Source organism: Gambusia affinis, linkage group LG22, assembly GCF_019740435.1.
Source record: "Gambusia affinis linkage group LG22, SWU_Gaff_1.0, whole genome shotgun sequence".
Classification (NCBI taxonomy): Eukaryota; Metazoa; Chordata; class Actinopteri; order Cyprinodontiformes; family Poeciliidae; genus Gambusia; species Gambusia affinis.
Genome location: NC_057889.1, coordinates 9,317,171 through 9,337,065, shown reverse-complemented (window position 1 = coordinate 9,337,065; position 19,895 = coordinate 9,317,171). Strand labels below are relative to the sequence as shown.

Here is a 19,895-nt window from a genome sequence, read left to right as displayed (position 1 = left end):
GAGAGACTCTTTCCCTGTCATTACACATAACCTTTTCTTTTACCTGCTGTTATACTAACACAAAGTCCTACCTGGACTGAACTCATCCAGCCTGCACTGGATACAACTTGTTACCTCCTCCTACTGCCTAAAAGTAACACAGGCTGATCCTGATCTAATGGCTCCTGATCTGGAAAAAGAACAAATGTGGGACAAAGAACTTCAAACCCTCTCTCCTTAGTTAATAATCAAATTAAGAGATCTTTTCTTTTAAAGCTTCACAAAAGTCTGATGAAGGCTGGATATCCATTTGACGTTAATCAGCTGAATAGCAACGCTACTGAATGTTTATGTAATTTAGCTCAATACTAATGAAATGTGTAAATATATATTTTGGAAAACAGATGTAAAAATATGCAACATTTAAATGTGTACACCATTTTGACAAAACATTATGACTTTTACTTCCATTGGAAAAATAATATTTTTTAAATAAATCATAAAAACTCCAAAGTTTATACTACATGCATGCCAATGATGAATGCACTGAAAATTGGAAGGTGCCATTTTAGAAAAAATAAACAAAGGACAAGAACACACCAGTGGAGCCTCACCAAGCTTTATTTACATGTGCACCATTTCTTATACAAACTAGATTACAATTCAAAAAAGAGGGATACACAGGTAAAATAGCCACTAACATTGAGTTGAGAAGAAGCAAGATTAATAAAGGGCAAAGTTCAGAGGTGTGTGTGAAAACAAGAAGCTGTCCCGGGCTTCTTACTAAGAGACAATGATGCAGAAACTGATGCTCCAGATGTCGTTAAGGTATCTAGTGGTAATTTTGTGCCATATTAGTTTTATTTCAGCAGATGATGTGACATGTTTATGCAAACTGAACACTGCACTTGAATGAATTAAACAACTGTGTGATATTTTTTTACAGCTCCACTGTAAAAAAAAAAAAAAAAACATCAGGAAAACCTGTTCTGGATTGAGAGTTGCAGTTAATCTGGGATCAATAACCTATCTTTACACAAGAAAGGATTAGAGCGTTCCCGAGATCTACCTTGTCAGTGTCAATCTGTGCAGATGAATTTTGAATAATTAGCCGGTGATCTAGTTTCTCCCTGCAAGGATAAATGATAGTGTTACATTGAAGATGGAATACTTTTAATATACTTTTAGTACATTAAAGCTCTAAATAGCTGGTACGTGAGAGCACAAGGCAGGATGTTAACAAGAAGTATCCAGGGAGGCTCATCCTGGACATGCATGTAAGAGTATATGCATGTACAGTGGCTGTCAGAAGTGCTGTGATACATCAGCGTTTTGTGATATAAATAAACTGGGCCTTTAAAAATCATGTAACTTATTTCCATATATAATGTCCCATATTTGCTGTGCAATTCAAATGAAAAATTACTATTGAAGACAGGAGACCAGAGAAATTTTGTAGACATTTTCCAATAAACATTAGACAAATGTTGTGGAATCACTTTTTAGCAAAATATTTAGTTTATGTCACTGGGTTATTGTAGCTTCTAATCTGAATGAATATCACATTATATGTGGAAAAAGTTTAGAAATGATTTGTCATGGTGTAATTTTTTACATTACAAAAACTTGCCAGTCTAACAGGGGAGTGTACACTTTAAGAGAGCAACCTTAGCTATAAACATATTAAATGATAAGATGATGCAAGAGTTCCTATGTAAGTCTTAACTTTTTATGCCACAGAAAGTGTGTGTGTGTGCAAAAACATAGGATTCAACGGAGGATTATGGTTTTTAAAGGGACGGGACATCTGGAAGGGTCAAGCTAAACCATGCACTAAAACCTCAGATTGACCAGCCGCTCTTTTAGCCAACCATGCACACCGACACGTCTGCTTCAAAATGATATACACAAATCTGTACACTATTATACACAGCAAGGAATACACTTCATGTCACTACCCCGAAACAGGAAAGGGGTATCACGGTTTCCAGATGCTACAACAATGGCGCTTCCGACCATTTAAAGAAAGAAAAAGAAAAAGGTTCAACAGTTAAATCGCTGGTAACAGTGTTCCCACTTATCCGGCGCATAACGTTGTTCCGTGTTTCTTCAACTACAGAGGTATCACAAAAACCCAAGGATCAAGTACTAAAATGAGTATATAAGGACAAAACAGTGAGTATTATATGCATTTGTCACATAATCCATGATGCATAAAGACGTACATGTATACAGTCCAACAGTGCTGTATGCACCACGAGATATTACACATCCTTGTGAAAGTAATCCAACTGAAATTGACATGGTAAATAAACGCACACACGAAATCGACACGTAAGTCGGGAGATACAAGAAATCACCTGCAGGAGCACCAGGCGTGTCCATGAGGAGGTGTGTGTGTGTCTATCATGAGTTCAACAGGAGGAGGAAAAATTGCAAAGAACAAATGAAAAGTAAGGATAAAATAACGAGACATGCGTGACTTAATAATCCTGACATTTATCCTCCCTTCTATGCTTCATCTCAACGACCAAAATTTCACAGGTTACAAGTTCACAAGCACAGAGTATTAGGTTTTATTATCAAGAAATTTTAAAAGTAATACCATTACAATGTGACTGGAAAGCCTCCCTTTCCCCCCTGAGTGATTGTGTGTATGCATAACCAGCCCTGCAATCTGCTTGATGAGAAGAGCTTTAACACAGATCCCTGCTTATAGATTTTTCTGTATATGTAAAATATATATGTGTGTGGGCGTGGGTGAGTGTGTGTGTGTGTGTGTGTGCTCGTGCGATTTGGCTGCCAGCATACCCTACTGTTTGTTTCAAGTGAATTTGGCAATATACAGAAATAGCTTATTGTCTTTTTTACTCAAGAACCAAGTGGTTTCTAGAGGAATGAGGCAAAAAAATAAAAAATAAAAAATCTTTCTGGGATTTTCGTTCCGGCTGCGCTACATGTGGCTGCAGCTCTGGGATCTCGCCAGTCGAGGGTAAAGCAGAACCAATCAAAAAGCAGGTAAAACAACAGGCGCATTTTCCTCTGAGGACAGGATTCAACACTGTTCATATAGCACCTATAGTGGTGTGGAAATGTTCACAACTTTTGGCTACATCTTGGGGGGCAATAAACTAGCCCAACAGAACTCCCCAGAAGCTATTATAACAACTTTTCTCCTTCTTTATGTACACTTTGGTGTACACAGGGATGAAACATATGATGCACGTTTTAGCTGATTATTATGATAAAGTTATTTAAATTCAAGCAAAAACAGTAAGTGCATGGCATAAACTTTAAGGAATTTCAACTTCAAAGGTTTCTGAGGTCTTTGCAAAGTGTCAGTTTGTCTATGTGAGTGCCTGCAAAAGGTGTGTGCACAACCACTCAGCACGTCCCTCCAATTCTCTTCATTTCACCAACACACCAACTGTGTTTTTTTTATAGACATGATCGATCCAGAAACATCTTTGATAAAACAGAATAACGCCAAAAAGCAAACAAACAGTGAACAGATAAAAATAACTAAGAATAGATGGATTTTTTTAAACGTAAAACATCCCACGTCCTGTCTTGACGTTCTTTTGTTTTTTTTTCGTCTTTAGTGGGAACAACTGCACCGTGATCTCTTATGTCTTCACCTAACCTTTAGTCCTTTAATTCCACCTGAAGATATTTCTGATAAGCAGTGTCTCCTGACTGGATGTCAAAGAAAAATTGCATAACTTTATGGTTTTTAGTAAGCTTGTTGTGATTGTGTTTTTTACAATGCCTTTTTCTTTCACAGGAGGATTTGTGGGCTGATGTGCAGCATCTTTAAAGTCAGTCAGGTGGTTCATAGTTCACCAGTGTGGGAGCGAAGGTAAAGCTCATGAGAGGAAGTCTGCTTCTGTAAACACAAGGTTTGTATTTTACATTGTGCTGATGGCTGGTTTGGCAAAAAGGGGAGGTTCTGTCTGATCTCCTCTTGCACCACATAAGTCAGACCTGCAGAAATAAAGATAACAAAGTCATTATGCCTTCAGTATTGTTGCATAAAGTCACATATTTCAATTAGAAAAAGACCAATCAGCTAAATTTCAAAATAAAACTTGCATCTGCAAGCTAGTGGTTTTAAAACTGCCACATGGTTCTGATGCCATTATCAGCCGTTGGATAATTTTGAAAAATTTTAACGTTAATGCTAAAGTTCATTCATTCAATTACTTTTCTTTCTCAACTTTACAATATACATTTGCAATCTGGAAAGATTTTATGTTCAATAATCCAACAGAGTCTGGACTAACAATTTCTCCAGGACAGCCTTATCTTTCAAAACATGTCAGACTTAAGAATACAACAACAGAAATGTATTAGAATCAAGAATTAAGATAAAATAGGACCCTGATCAAATACTGGATAAGAACATCCTTATAAATAACATTTCCACTGCAGATACAACACTGGGTTATACATTTAGAAAATAATGCAAATAATGCAGTATGGACATTTTTGACCTTAAAAATGAAATCTATTTTTACCTACTTGAACCAGTCACTCTAGCTATGAGCATCCATTAAAACATCTTTACAACTCCAGACTGAAAATGAATACCATCGACTGAAGGTTAAATACAGACTACAGTTGATCACTTTAAAAAGACTGACTTCAAAAACTCTGAATTTTCCCTTTAATCTCGGGTTGTGGGAGCAAAGTGCAGGAACAGAATTTTAAAGGGAAGCATTTTGTTTTTGGGTCACAAAGATGTCACCCAGCTGCAAAAAAACCCTGCTTCAAACTTGATGAAGCACCTGTTTGCAATGCTCCTCTTCACAACACTTGTGGTGAGCCACAATCGCAGCTGAAAATTATGGTGCAGCAGAAGCTTTAAAACTGTAAAAGCTAGCTTTCCTGTTTGCTAAAGTTGACTTTCCACAGAAACATTACTAAGCTGTTGACACAACACAGGTACAGTGTCAAATTATTACAGAATTAGAAATATACTTAAGTTATTTTACATGCAAAAGCCCTCTGACAAATAAAAAAGAGTTACTTTCCCCAATGGCACATTAGATTACTTTCTGAAGGCTGGCCTGTTGTGATTTTGTATGAGAATTAATTAGTCAGAGGAATTCACTCTACATGGATTTAAACTTAAAAACACAGAAAGTGTGCTTTATGCTTCAGCTCTATCTTTTTTTATTTTTTATAAGCAAACATGGTTTATTTCCAAACAAACCAAACCTCAGACAGACTCACCTTCTCTTCTTCTGTCTCAACCAGGCACCCAGCTCTGCTTGGTGCTTGTGAAGTTGCTGACTCCATTCATGTTGGCCAGTGACTCAAAATTAAAATCCAGACCATCAGCATCCATCAGATCATTCCTGATGATGGACTCCATGTCACAATCCAAGCTGCCACTGTTGAACATGTCCAGGTCCAGGTCTGTTGGGAAGCGGTCCTGACACCCGCCGCTGCTGCTCGCTGTGCCATTCAGAAAGATGGAGGTGTCGATCTGCATGGAGGATGTTCCATTTCCACCAATTGGTGACAGTAGAAGTTGTTGTTTGGCATTAGCCAAAGTGTTTGCCTCATTGGCGAGGTTCAGATCTCCATTCAAAGACCTCATGGTACTCTGGTTGTGGTTGTTAGTTTGGAGCGTCTCCCTATGGCTACTCTGGAGTCCAGCAGTGGTCCCAAAAGTCATAACAGGATCATTACGGACCATAACGTTTCGACGGGAGTTCTGGGAAATAATGGCAACAGCACTGGCCTGTGACATTAATGGGTCAGACTGGGTCATCATGACATCACTATGATTGTGGCTGTCAGAGTTAAGAAGATCTTGCAGTGTGTGGCTGCCAAAGTGAGACAAGCCAGTTGTGGAAAATGAAGTTTGCTTATTCTCCTGGATGGTCTGCATGGGAGATGGACGTAGGGAGGAGCTTGCTGTGTAAGGGCTAAAGATGGAGTTACTGTAGCTATTACCTCCTCCATTAGAGGAGTTGTTAGAGGATGGAGATGAAGTGGAAGAAGGTGACCCTATCCCATTGGGTTTGGACCCAAAACTAAACCCTGAGGAACCATTCTGCATGGCTTGGCTGCACGTGGTTGGTACAAGCTTGATGTTATCCAGAAAATCATCCATCAGATCTTGTGTGATTCCATCATTTAGATTCATTGTATTTGCCAGATCTGCCAGACGAGGCAGCTCAGTGGGCACAGCTTTCCCATTGGTGTTTCCAGGAGACAACGCCCTGCCAGGACTGGAGTAGATCATCGGTGAGAGAGGAGGCTCATCGTCAGGCACCTCATCTAGCTCAGGATTCGCTAAGATTGGCGAAAGGCGGCCGCTGAGCGTGCTGGCATTGGAGTTGGTTCGGGAGCGGAAGTCTGTCCAAGCATCCAGCTCCTCGCTGCTGCGTGACGTTGGGCTTCCTGGCCACTTAGAGGGACCTGACGGACTGTCTCCACCGCCTTCCCCCGCTGCAGCAGCCACAGCCTGCAAGGCGGCCTTCTTCTTAGCAGCAGCACGACCACGAGCAGACTTGGTGTACTTGTTGCTGTTATCCATGGAGACGGCCCGGCGCCGTGGAGCCTTGCCTCCCTTTCCTCCCTCTGGGTTGATCATCCACCACGAACTCTTTCCTGTCCCTTCATTCTGGACACGGATGAAACGACTGTGGAGAGATAGGTTGTGCCGGATGGAGTTCTGGAACAAAAACAAAGAAAGAGATTTTAATAAGAAAAGTGAGGCAACCTTTCATAAAACAAATAATCAAACTTTTACCATCATTATTAGAATTGGCACGAGATATCAGGACACCATGCTATTTCAAACTGATATCTCCTTGAAAAGTGTTATTCAGTACTTGACAAAATAAACATAAGCTATTATGAGTTTTGGATTGAAGGTGAGTGTTTTAGGCTTGACACCCTGCATATATATTTGAGGCTCTTATTTTGAGGTTTAAAAGGAAGTAGTTCACAACAAGACAACAATCCACAAGTATTGTTGCCTTGTTGTGTGACATTAGAGTTTAGAAGCAAAGACTTCTTGACTGGCTGTGTCTCCAAAATACCTAAATTATTTCTGGCAACGTTTTCAATACTGTGTATAAAAAGGAAATGTTGACAGTGACAGAGAAGAGGGAAACAAGCTAGATGCTGACGATGCAACAGATGCTTTGAAAACCTTAGTCTAAAATTAAAGCGCTATTTTGCAGTGTTGTAATGATTCAGATGGTATTTGATGATCTCTGTGGCAAAGTCTAAAATAAACAGATGAAACCTGAAGTGAATAATTTGACCTTGAATTAAGATTCTTCAAACACGGTGTGACATTTTGAAATCTTTACTGGTGTTAGAACCTTCTTAGCATAAGAGATATGTGCAATATACAAACCTGCACTACACTTTGCTATTCTTTATTGATTCTTTATTTCCCTAATCAATAATTTGCTAAAGTATTATTTTGTTTGCAAACATATTGATAAAATCTTGTCTCATCTTGTGACCTGGCTGTATGTTTACACCCCTCTTCACAGTATTGATTGTTTTTTTTCCAGTCTTTGCCCACATAACCTTTAATGAATAGCTCACATTACATTTAAGAACACAGATCCATAACCCATCCCCCAATACCTCCAAACACACATACACGCACACACACTCCCTCAGCATGACTAAACATACAAGCAAACCCAAAAGCTTATTGTTTCAGTTGCTCGTCAAATACACACAAGCTCACAATAATGTGGAGTGATTCACTGTGCTGCTGGCCGCATTGTTCCTGCTGCAGCATTGTACTGTTGCTATAAAAGAAAAGAAAGACTATAATTGATCGTCTCTTGGATTATGAATGACACATACAAAGAGCTTCTGTTTGTGAAATCATGGGAGTTTGGGTGTGAATTTCAGCTGGTGTGTGCTCATAAACTATGATTTCTTGTGAAAGCCCAAAAGCCTCATTGTGAAGGATTCGGTGCACATGACAGACCTCGTTAATGATCAACAGTTTCATTCATAAGGTACAGATATATGGTTACATAAAATGCTTCTACTGTTGACACCGTTTGCACACAGTGTTCAGCTGGACATTTGTTCATACTTGACATTGACACCATTGTAAATGGCCATCTTTTTTTCTTCGGGAAGGTTGTCATCAGCCTTTCTGACAGTGTTGCTTTTAGCATTTCTCCAACATGTATCGAGTTCTGATCAGTTTGTACAAACACATTAAACAGACTATGGGAAAATAATAGAAACTATTGGCATAACTCTTTCCCAACTTCATAACACATGTTTGATTCTTTGCTTTATCTTTCAAGTGGTATTTTCTGTTAGCGTTTCCATTTGGGCACAGGACTTTCTGCACTTTTCTGATGTCCAAATTTTAGAAATTTCCTATTTTCACTTAGAAATACTGATAAGACTCTATTCTATTTCCATGGTAATCCAAACCTGAGAATACTTCAATCAAAATCCAGACTTTTCCAAACTTTGTAAGAACCTTGTGTGAAACAAATTTGCATCACAAGTAGCTTTCAGTAGTTTTAGGTTCAAAGCAAATTAAAGGCTATATCTAAAGAATGTTTAGGTCCAATCAAGCAATTATTTAGTGTTTGACATTCTAGCTACATTTGATCTGATCTATTACACTCAAGCACAGGTCCATCTGGACCGCCCTTCCCTCAGATGCAAACTCCCACACAAACACTAGCAGCCATCTGGTTTCTGAGAAGAAACCGATACATAGCGTGCAAGGCAGTAAAATTATGAAACAGAAACTGTGACTGCATAGCCATAAACTCCAACTTACAGGTCCGTAAATGTTTGTATATGTGTTTTTACACACTTTTCCTAAATATGACAACTAACTCTGAGCCTCTTTGAATTCCTTTCCTTGAACCCCATCTCCTTTCTTTCCGTTCCCTCTCCCTCTTCCTCACTTTCTGTTGTTTCACAAACACAGCTCTTATAGGCCCAGAGGGATTCTGGGGCTATGCTGTATCCTCTCATATAAACAACTCAACCACCATCCACAACATGCAAGCCAGTTCTTTTCCCACTTTGGTTTTCTTCTTATGTATATTTTTATTCCTGAACACAGAGCAGATTTCTGGGCTCAAACCAGCACAAGCCTGAGCTGTTTTCAAGCTTTTGTGGGAATACCAACGTTGTTTTCCGTAAACCAATCCTAACTTTCTAGGCAAGAGTTTATGAGCGATGGCCTGGGCTGTTATTCCGGTCAAAAGCAGTTTATTCAGAGTGCAGAGGATTTGGGTTACATTCTGAATGTTATGCTGGCAGACGAACCTGAACTTTTGACTCTTTGCAAAGTAGATGTGTCCAATGTTTTGTAACTAATGCACCTTATTCACAAAGGACGTCTCAGTGAACAGCGTTGCATATCGTCAAATCATTAAGCTTGTGTAGGAAATCATGAATGGCTTATGTGGGTGAATGCACATTTCCCAAGTGTGTGGGTGTCTATTTTGTGCAATGAGGTAAGCAAAGAAGGAAATACCAGTGGGACTCGTGTTTGTCCTCTAAAAGCATCTCCAGAGGAGTGACGCAAAGCTGCTTCATTACCCAGCTTTTTAAAACACACATATGAATTGACACACATTGTGACTAAATGTTTCCAGCCACCAGAAAGATCTAAACAGATATTTTAAGAAGAAAAAGAGGAATAAATGCAACATTTTAAGCTTTCACCTGCCAATCACTTCATTCTGCATCCCTTTATTTCCTCTCTGACTCTTTCCAATAAAGATGCTGATCTTATGTTTCTCTTTGTGACTATATATTTCATTGAGATGTGTGGTCACAATGTTTCAGGACAGAGTGTGATGGAGTGGCAATAAAAAACAACAGGAGAGTTCTACCAACATGAACAGTGACAGTATAAAACTGGGGTTCTGGTGCCAAGTGAGAGAGAGGGTGACTGATTGAAAGAGGAGGTGAGAAGATGATGAATGCAAGATAAAGAGGTGGAAATATCAGCAATGAGGACAGTAACACTGATAGCTGCTTGTCCTCCTACATACTCATATCGCAAAAACCTTATGCTCATTATGTTTGATGTACAACTCAAAAATACCCATCACATATTTAGTGAATTAGTTTTGACTTTCAATGAACAAAAATACTTGTTTTGCTTTTTCTTTCTGAATAAAACTCTGAATGGTGCTTGGTGAGCTCATGGTACATCACAGTGTGAACAGGGTACAGTATTTTTATTACTCTAGCTCCTCCTGGGTATTCCCAAAGCCCATTAATAAAAAACAGCATACTGAGAAAGCAGCTCTGATTCATAGCTCCTACTAAGCAACCACAGGAGCTAAATAACACACAAACACAATTTACAGCCAAACCCTACTGGAACAGGTTTAGGAAAGCAGAGAGAAAACAATGAAATAATGTTTTACGGAGTACAAACTAGCATAAAATATCCCCTATCCATGCCTTTACTGCAAACTGCAAATGTTTTCATCATAGCAAACCTTTTAGCAACCTAGTAGGCACTGACTGCTGGAGGGATGTTCGTATTGTAGTATTCAGCTGTTAATTGTTTTCTTTATTCTATATCAGGTTTTTTTTTTCTCATGTTATGTTTTACTTATGAATATTACATAACATTTTTAAAAGCTGGGAGTCCTGATAGAGCTGAACGTGCTTTGTGAGATAGCAATGTGTGTCTGTATGTGTGTTCACCAGCTGCAGGCTAAGCTCAGGGGAACAGAGGACTTTTTGTCAGTCAGCAACATGTGGGAACAATTAATCACTGTCAGCAACCACGCAAGGAATCCCTCTCCCTCCCTTTTTCTGTGACCTCTGATTTTTATTAGGGTGTGTAATGAACTCATATCTCAGATTATGTAAATATCTCTTTGGATGTTTTCAATAAACCATTTCAAATGGATTGTAAGACTTCCTGGAGAATTAAGCCCATGTCTAAGGAAAGCTTGTGCTGTAAATGTAATGAACCTCCTAAAGGTAGTTCTCAAGCAGCATTCTCTGATTGGTCCAGATGATTCTTAGTGTTCTCTCTAATTGGTTGTATCCGTCCCAGCTCAAGCAGTGGTGATTGGTGGAGTGAAATTGGCTGATGTAGCCAGGCAGTACAGAAAAGGGCGGGTGTCCGTGGTGTTGCATGTGTATTTCATCACCCAGCTACAGCACATATCTGAACTCACATATATGAACTAGGTCAGTTTCACTTTACAAGGTTCCATGTTCTCCATATAAAATGTGCACCTCCCTCTACCTGATGCGCCAAGTTACTGCTGGAAACTGATGAAAAATACATATATTCATTCATTTATATTCCAAGAAAGTGCTGCTACCTCTTTCTTGGAATTTTAATCAGCGTGACATCACCTAAAAGAGGACCAGGTGAAAGGTTATAGTGCTCTAATCTTGCAGAACCAATCTTTTACATTGCACCTTAACCTCTTTCCATTCTGTTTTCACTGCTTTGAAAGGACAAACTCTGTGGCCTGAGCCCAGTGGTGTACATAACCACCTACATGTGTCTGTGCTTGATTCTTGGCCAAACATGACCCCACTTTTTCAGCCATTATGTAAACCAGCACTAATCTGACTCTAATGTCAACAGTGACTGCTTGCTGCTGGGGTCAAGCGGACATTTAGCACAATGTCAGTCATGATTTAACATGGGATGGAGGGACAAATGACTGCGATTAAAAATAAGGTTTCTCAGAAGTATTAAAACAGAGGCACAAACATTATACAGAAATACTCTGAGCTTTCTAGAAAGTCTTTTTATAGGTATTTCTATAGACTTAGACTATCTTTCCTCTAATTTTCTGTTCTGTCCTTATGCAGTCTGTTAACAATGAAACAAAAGAAGATATTTCCTGCCTAAAAAACAATCAGCAATAAAGAACAAAACTCCTGCATCCTGAATAATGCACCATGCTTCAGTTGATTATCACCTGTATGTCAAGTTTTCAGCTAACTTTGTTGCAGCTCCAAAACTATATAATATATATAATTATATATATAAACTATATAATTATAACTATATATAACAGAATAATTTCTTCATTTTTAATAGATTCAACTAAAGAAACAGTAATAGTTTTCAGTCTGTGTTTTTCTGATCAACAACAATTAGTTTTAAACCTGCTTTAGACGTCGTTATGTTGTAGTATTTTTATGCTTTCCTTTTTCTCGTTTGTTTGTTGTTTACACACATCTCTGCTTCTTTTAAACAGAATTTCACTAAGTGGTTTTAGATATAAAGGACCAACAAAGGGCAAAACATATACACTGATGTGGCTTCGCCTTACATACCTACTCATAAGGAAGTCAACTTAAACATATGCAAAGCTTGGACACAAATTATTGTACTTTAAAATAAAGAAAAAGAACCCAAATTTTAAAAGTTGAACTCAATATATGGCTTATGTTATTTCTGAATATCATAACACAAAATGATTATGCTTGCTCTCCAAAGTCCATTAAAAGGCTTCACTCTCATAAACTTGGGAATGAAAATGGTTGGTGTTTCTTAAAAATGTTACCTCATGTACAATGTGAAATAATAATACATTTTCCAGTATTTGATAAATCGGGGTGGAGTAAAAATGTAAATGTTAGAGTTCGTTGAATTTGTGGTTGCTCATAAGCGCCTAGAAGTTAGCATAATTATGGCCTGAGGCAGAGGTGTAGACAACATGCAGGTCTTTGACACGTATAAGCCGGTTTTATAAATAAACCGCCTGGCAAATCTGTGCTAACGCTGCAGAGAGGGGGAGGTTATTTATACTGTGACCCTGCATACACACACACATGCACCAAGTCACACAAACACACACTGGGTCCAGGTTCCAGCTGCTTGAAGCTCTGGACTGCAGACAGAACATTCCATTCTCTTCAATCATGAGTGCCTTTTCCCAGCCAGCAGATCGGTGTCTTTCTCTCTCGCTCTCCCTCCAACTTGTGTTTATGTGCAAGACCTGAATGGGGATCTGGAAGTTGCCAGAAGGACTTCGGTTACACCTTCATCTGTTTATATTCATGCGGCTTAATTTTTGTAAACAAATTCAGATCTTAAAGGAGGCCTGGTTACAGTCAACAATACTGGGTCCTTTAAATCCAAACAAATATGCTGCCTCTTTTACTTTTCTCCCACTTCTCTCTGCCTGTTCCTGTATTTTGCATGGACTCTGTTGTGTAAGGCCACATGCTCAAAGAACGTCTTGTACACTCCTGTATTTTCTCCAATAGGCTGGCTTGGTGTTGGGGGAGTTGGCAACCCATCCCACATCTAACAGCCAATCATTGCAGGTCATTGAAAAAGCCTGCTAGTCATGTTACCCTCGCGTAGCTTCACTAGGTCAGTGTGTTTTAATCAGGGCTGCAGCATGTACACAAACATCAAGTGCAAAGGTGTGTTTGTGTTTATTTGTCAAACGTATTGCAAAAGCTGTGTTGTTTCCTGTTACAAATTCCTTTTGTTTCTGCTTTTTTGTCACACTGGAACGTTTCACATGGTCAAATAAATGTCGATGACCTGAGTAAAAAGCAGCTTTACAATTGTGACTTTTTTTTATTAAGGACAAATTGCTATCCAACCAACCTGACTCTATGTAAAACATATATCCCCCCTATTAAATTAAAATTAGCTACAATAAACTCAATTTGTTGTGCAGCTGAATCATACTCCAGCCTCGGTTTCTAAGAGCTCATAAATAGAACCTGTCTGACAACATGAAGTAGGCTAAGAGATGTAAAAAAAGTACCCCCTATCCAATGTAATTTAGAAACAGATAATAAACTAATTCATCAAAATCTGTTGATATAGAAAAGGTTAGAATGCTACTTCTAAGATTCTGGATTGCCTTCAAACTAAAAACTGAACTATTAGGGATGCACAATCGGCGCAAGCATCAGTATCAGATCAGATAAATAAAATGGGTATAACAACTGATATTTATTTCCATCTTGTTGACATTATTTTCTTGGTTGGGAGTGGAGTCAAGTTGGTCATGCAGTGTTTGCTGATTGTGGAGAGTTTAAATCTACAGTATGCAATATTTTAAAATATATATATATATATTTGCATATTCGTTGAAACTGTCACTACATTCTGACTATATAGTAGGAAACAGATAATCTGTAAAAACAATAAATAAATCATCTGCCTTCTCCCACTGCTTCCAGTGCTAACAAGAAGCAACTAATCAGAAGCAGGAGGTGGGTCTTAGTGCTGTCAATCATGCCATTGCGAGTGTTACTTGATAGCACAAAGAGGAAGAGGAGGAGCTTGATCTTTTCACAAATCATCTGTCTCATATTATACTATAATGATAAAGTGATACTTTTAACAAATATGTATAAAACATGTTTTTAATAGAAGTTACATTATGCATTATTAACCGGAAAAAGTATAAGAATGGTGAAGTCAGTGGTGTGATCGTAATATTGATAAATATTGGTTACTGGCCCAAATATTTATACTGGTGCATTCCTATGCACCATTTGTCTCCGTTTTCCACAAATGGAGACAAATGTGTTGGAGCGAAAACCTTTAACAGGCAGTTCATGCTCATAAACACTTCAGTGCAGTTAATTTTAAAAAATGTACTGAAGTCAAAATTCCTACACTTTGATGTAAAATACAGATTGCAAACAAAAAAGCAAATACTGAGGACAGAAGTATCTGTTTAATAGAGCAGATACATTTTAGCAAAACTGCTTTGATGAGTCAATGAAAAGCTTAGTCATAAAAATAATAATAGTAAAAAGAGTTTATGTAACATTATGCTTTATGTGGGAAACTCTCTCACTGACTTGCTCACTCACTTGAGAAAGACATTTCAACAGGAAATTGTTACAGAGAGAGAAATGCCCATCAATTCCCTGAAAACTGCTATTATCACCAATATTAATCCCCACTAATAAGAAGTTCACTGAAGACAACAGCTGTGCAGGTCATAAGTGAGCACAAAGCTATCTGTTCAGTTTGATTTTCTGATAATTATGCAAGCAGTGATTCCATCCTGTTAGATTTTGTGATGCATTAAACGAGGAAGAATTTAATGCATCACATTAAAGATGGACTCCTCCAAACAGAGGATGATTAGATAAATATTGTATAAACTGATAAGATGTAAAAGTTTTTTTCTAAATGTAACTGCAGATGGCTGGATGCCAAAAATAGACCTTCCTGCTTCATATCTCCATTTCACTCCTGTTATCTGGGGGTCTTCAGATAGATATTAGACTCATTTCCCAAACGAATTACATGTTACCTGCAGGAAACCGTCCTAGAGGAATAACAACAGTTGCTAACTGATAATCATAAATGATTCTGGCATCCCCACATCACCCTGTCACTCCTCCATGTTATTTCTATCATACAGAGTTGTAATTAATCATGTAGGCACCCTGCTAATCCTAATATTCAGCGTATTCTCTTTCCCTCTACTTCTTGTCCTTTTCTGTCACCTTCAATTTCCATCTATTTTTTTTTGCCAAATTGCGTTTAATTTGAGGGCCTCATTTGTCATTTGTTCTCTCATAAGCTCAAATTTCTAAAAGCAGGATATTTTATTCATTAAGCTATCTTTTTCTTTGAGCCCTCGGTTCCAAGGCTTCTTGGATGACAATGGATAATTTGCCCCATTCCAGCCCTGGGGTTCAACCCAAATAGTAATGCATGTGACATGCATTACCAAGTCTCATCCTTGCCCCAAGCAGTGACATCTTTCTGTCCCACATTCAATGGACTGTATTGTATGACGCAAGTAGTACCATTGTCCCATAGACCTACAACGGAAGGGGGCCCAGGAATAGTGCGGTATGGGTCAGTTGTATGGAAACAGACGAAATAGTGACAGAACTATACCAATCCAAACTATGCAGGTAAATGAAAATAAGGTACAGCAGATCCAACATATTTGTGGGGAGGGTTGCCCTTGTCAAGTATCTTCTATCTAGTGCAAGCAGCACACAGTGCCAGCTGTGACAAGCTTGGTCAGCACTATATCTTCTCTGGCTTATATTCAGTCTCTCTGGCAACCAGTTTTATACAGGCCCAAAGATAGTGATATTGAAATGGTAAAAAAGGAAAACACAACATCGAAATCTCCTCTTTTAGATGCGTAACAATTCTGTAGTTGGTCCATGTAGGTCAGCTCTAATTATTTCCATCTAACGGCTCAGCTGCCCAACCTCCATGTCCTAGCACGCCACATTCCTTGCATCGTCACTTGGTCAGCAAGCTGCCTCCCTGGCAGATGAGGAGGCAGCTTGTCTTCCATAATATGATTCAAATATCATTGAAGGTTAATCTAATTTCCATTAAAACTGATGGTATAACTGAAAAATAAAGTCACCCGCTGACTCAAAAAACCTCATAAAACCACATTTTAGTCATAGAATATGCTAACTTCTTAAGTTTTTATTGCAGTCGCTTTGTGAACAGTATTTATGCTGTAAAATAGAGCTACCCCACATTTTTATGAAATTTACGACATACAGTGTATCATAACATAAGTTTTATCTTGGTTCTCAGAATCTGTTTCTAAGTTAGCTTCTTTGAATTTTTAATACTCTGTGGCAGATGGTCCGACAAACCAAGTTTATTTGAATGGACAATGTTTGGGTGTGGTGCTGCTCCAACTCTTTAAATTCACAAAAATGAGAGGATTCTTGCAGCATGCTGCTTTTCGAATCCCTTGCCAAGCTGCTTTTCCCTCTTGGTGGAGAAGTCGCTTTTGTCTTTACTGAGTGCTTTCTGTTGCTTGCGTGCTTGTGTGTGTGTGTTTATGTGTGTCTGTCTATGTTCTTGGCAGGCTCAGTTGCTCCGTAGCCTGAGGACACGGTGTCCTGGAACTGGGACTGATAAAACCTAGCAGGGATGTCCTGTGCTATCCCAAAGCAACGAGTGTTTCTTGTAATGAAGCCGTTTTGGTGAATGTGCACTGACCATGAGGATGACATGAACTGGATTCTTTTTGGGATCAAAATTTCAGGAGATTCTTGCTTTTTCCAAGTCTCTGACCCTCGCTCCAGTTTGTGTGAGCGGGTGTGTTTGACACTGACATCTGCTGCGTCTTTGAACCAGTGTTTCCACAACACACTCCGCTCATGATAGCTCAGGGCTCGACTGCAGCCATGCCTATGGGACTTAGTGTGGGTGGCTTCCTTTCTGTTGACGTATGCAGTTTAATAACCTCTAAAACTTTCAATTCAGTCCTCTGAAGGTGAGCTGAAATCTCCTGGGGATAGATTATGCATGTAATTGCATAGTTGCATAGTTGGTTAACATGTTCGTCAACATGTTAACCAACTAAAGGAGTAACTCCAGTCTCTCGGATCTGGTCACATGCCAATTTCTGCTTGCATGCGTGTCGAGTTCTGGTGCAATAGTGGACTTTCACATCTGGTGCAAATTAATGTTGAGGCACCACTACTATTCAGGGGGCTCGTGATGCTCATGATGCTAAAAACAGATACAGTGCACACACCAGCTCACACGCCATCTCTACATAAGTTTTACAGGTTGCAGATGCTTTTAGAACTGTTAAAAAGACCATTTACGCAGTGGTTTCTTGAGATTAAGATTCTTATAAAATAACAAGTTGTTGCTATAAAAGTTACTGAAGGTACATCTTGCATAAGTATTAAGGCTCATTGGATTTTTTTACACGTACTCTAAAATCTAAAATCTATAGGTCAGTTTCATTCATGTCTTGCCACAAATTCTCAATTCTCAATTGATGCCCAGATTTTAACCAAGAAGTCTTAAAAATGAAGGTTTGATCTAAGCTATTTCATTATAGCTCTTGCTGTGAACTTAGGCCTGTTATTTTGCTGTGATGTGAACTGTGACTCCAGCCTTAAATCTGTTTTAAATTGACTTAACTGTCCTAAAAATAAATTTCTTCTCTATATTCATCTCAACCTTGTGCAGCGTGACGGAATGAAGCGAGATCAAATAATAATTTGCCAAAACTGAGGACAATAGAAAGGAAATAGAAAATATTAAGTGGCTAGAGTGAGAAAAAATATTAATTTGGAAATCTCACAATACATCAACATTATCAGCTATGAAAATTTGAACGCCCTCTTCTTAAAATTTCCTTTACCATTCAGGTAATGTAGAAATAGAGATTCATAGAGTGAGTAAATTTACTGTGAGACTGAAGGAACTTATAAGAGGAGTGTTAGTCAAACTAATCTACTCATCATCCCAGCACTAGAAAGTATTTCTATCTGAGTGCATGTGCATTTTTCCTTTACGTGCTCTTTTTTTGTCTCTCCTCCTTTGCTGATGTCAGCACTTGCAGGACTGCCTGCTCTCTGTCTGCCTGCCTACACACCAGCTGAGCAGCTGGAGAAATGGAAGCACAAACACACTGAAGGTCTTTGACATGCTTTTGCTCATGCACGTTGTCCTTTGTTTTGAGTAAGCCTTCCATGTGTGTTTTAGGACAAAGGGGAGATTCTAACCTTTGCAAACACTCTAAAAGCACATGTAAAGAGTCCCACCAGCAACAGGGAACTTCTCTTAAGCCCCTAAAGGCTGAACCCTCATGAGGAAACACGTGACTTCCTGTTTCAAGACCAGAGGAAGGAAAGCAGTAGCTTGCCTCAGCTTTATATGTTCTTCTCTAGTTTTTGCCCTGTATGTGACCATCTCTGCAAATGCAACCTTTAAACATGCAAGGTGAACGTGCAAACTCTCCAAACACACACACAAAAAAGACTTCACCATAAAAATTATTGTGATAAAAAAAAAGCTGTTTCTCTTTTTCAAATGACAACACTCCACCTTACAGCCCCCCCCGCCCCCCCTCCCCTCCGTCTCTTATGATTTCCTCACTTCCTCTAAACCCAATGTCAAAGGGTCCCTTTGAAATCCTGGTGTCTGGAAGCCCAGCTTTTGTTCCATGACCCCATGACCCACTTTGCTGGATTGTTTAAGTTCGTGTATGAGTGTGTCCAACACAATTAAAGCTGGATACATACTGTGTGTGCATTGTGCAGGTTTGGACGTGTGTGTACGTGACAAGCAAACATTAGGTTTACCCACATCTATTTATGTGAGAGAAGCATGCTTCTGTTAAGCTCATTAATCACTTCTGGAGGAGATGATGATGCCAAACCCGATGCTGCTCCGTCAGCTCAAATCTGCATATCCTACTCACTCCTTGAAAAGAGAAGATAAGCCTGGATATTTCTGTGATCAAGGCCTACTCTCAAAGTTTCTGTTTCAATTTCCTAATAGTAATTGATAGTTATTTCTGAGAGGTCGTTTGCATTAATTAAGACATACAAGGATTTAAAAAAACAAACAAACAAACAAATTGTGAAGTAATAAATCAGTTGAATTGACTGATACTAAACTCCCGCTGTTATCTGTGCTTGTGGTTTGCTGAAACAAGACATGAACTCTAAACAGAGACTGTAACCCACAGCTGCTGCACAGTGTGCTGAGCAGTACATACCAGAATTTTTTGTGATGGTTTTTATCCCCGTCTTGACCCATTTTCTTTAATCTTAAGCCGTTCAAGTGTTTTTAGTATTTAAGATAAAATCTACACTTTTATGCAATTTGTCTGGCTTAGAACTTAAATGTCTACGGTAGATTAGTAACATGCTAAGAAGGATGAAAATACGTTATTTTAAGCAAAAGGCCCAAGCAGTGATAACCATATTTCCTGTACTATTCCATTCTTTGAGGAATGTAAACCCTGTAAATCATTACCACCAAGTATGTTGTTGCTTTCATGAAGAGAATTAAACTCATAATTTATCTTCAAACTCTGGACAGTATTGGTATTTTTACAACGCCTGGCTTCATCTAACTTCCACACTCTTTGATGTGAACGTCATTACTATGGTCACTCTGGAGGAATTTCATTAGCACAGTCTGAGCATACTGTATATTGTTATAT

General features: G+C 38.8%; 1 protein-coding gene across 1 annotated transcript in view; it reads right to left on the bottom strand.

Annotated features, from left to right (window-relative positions):
• Positions 1 to 582: 582 nt before the first annotated feature.
• The window catches only part of foxo3b (forkhead box O3b), a 41,022-nt gene continuing 21,709 nt past the window's right edge, over positions 583 to 19,895 (bottom strand). The window contains exons 3-4 of the mRNA XM_044106070.1: positions 5,215 to 6,667; positions 583 to 3,963 (exon numbers count right to left, since the gene is read on the bottom strand). Of these exons, the coding sequence (XP_043962005.1) occupies positions 5,231 to 6,667 (1,437 nt within the window). The 3' untranslated portion in view covers positions 583 to 3,963; positions 5,215 to 5,230. The remainder of the gene's footprint in view (positions 3,964 to 5,214; positions 6,668 to 19,895) is intronic.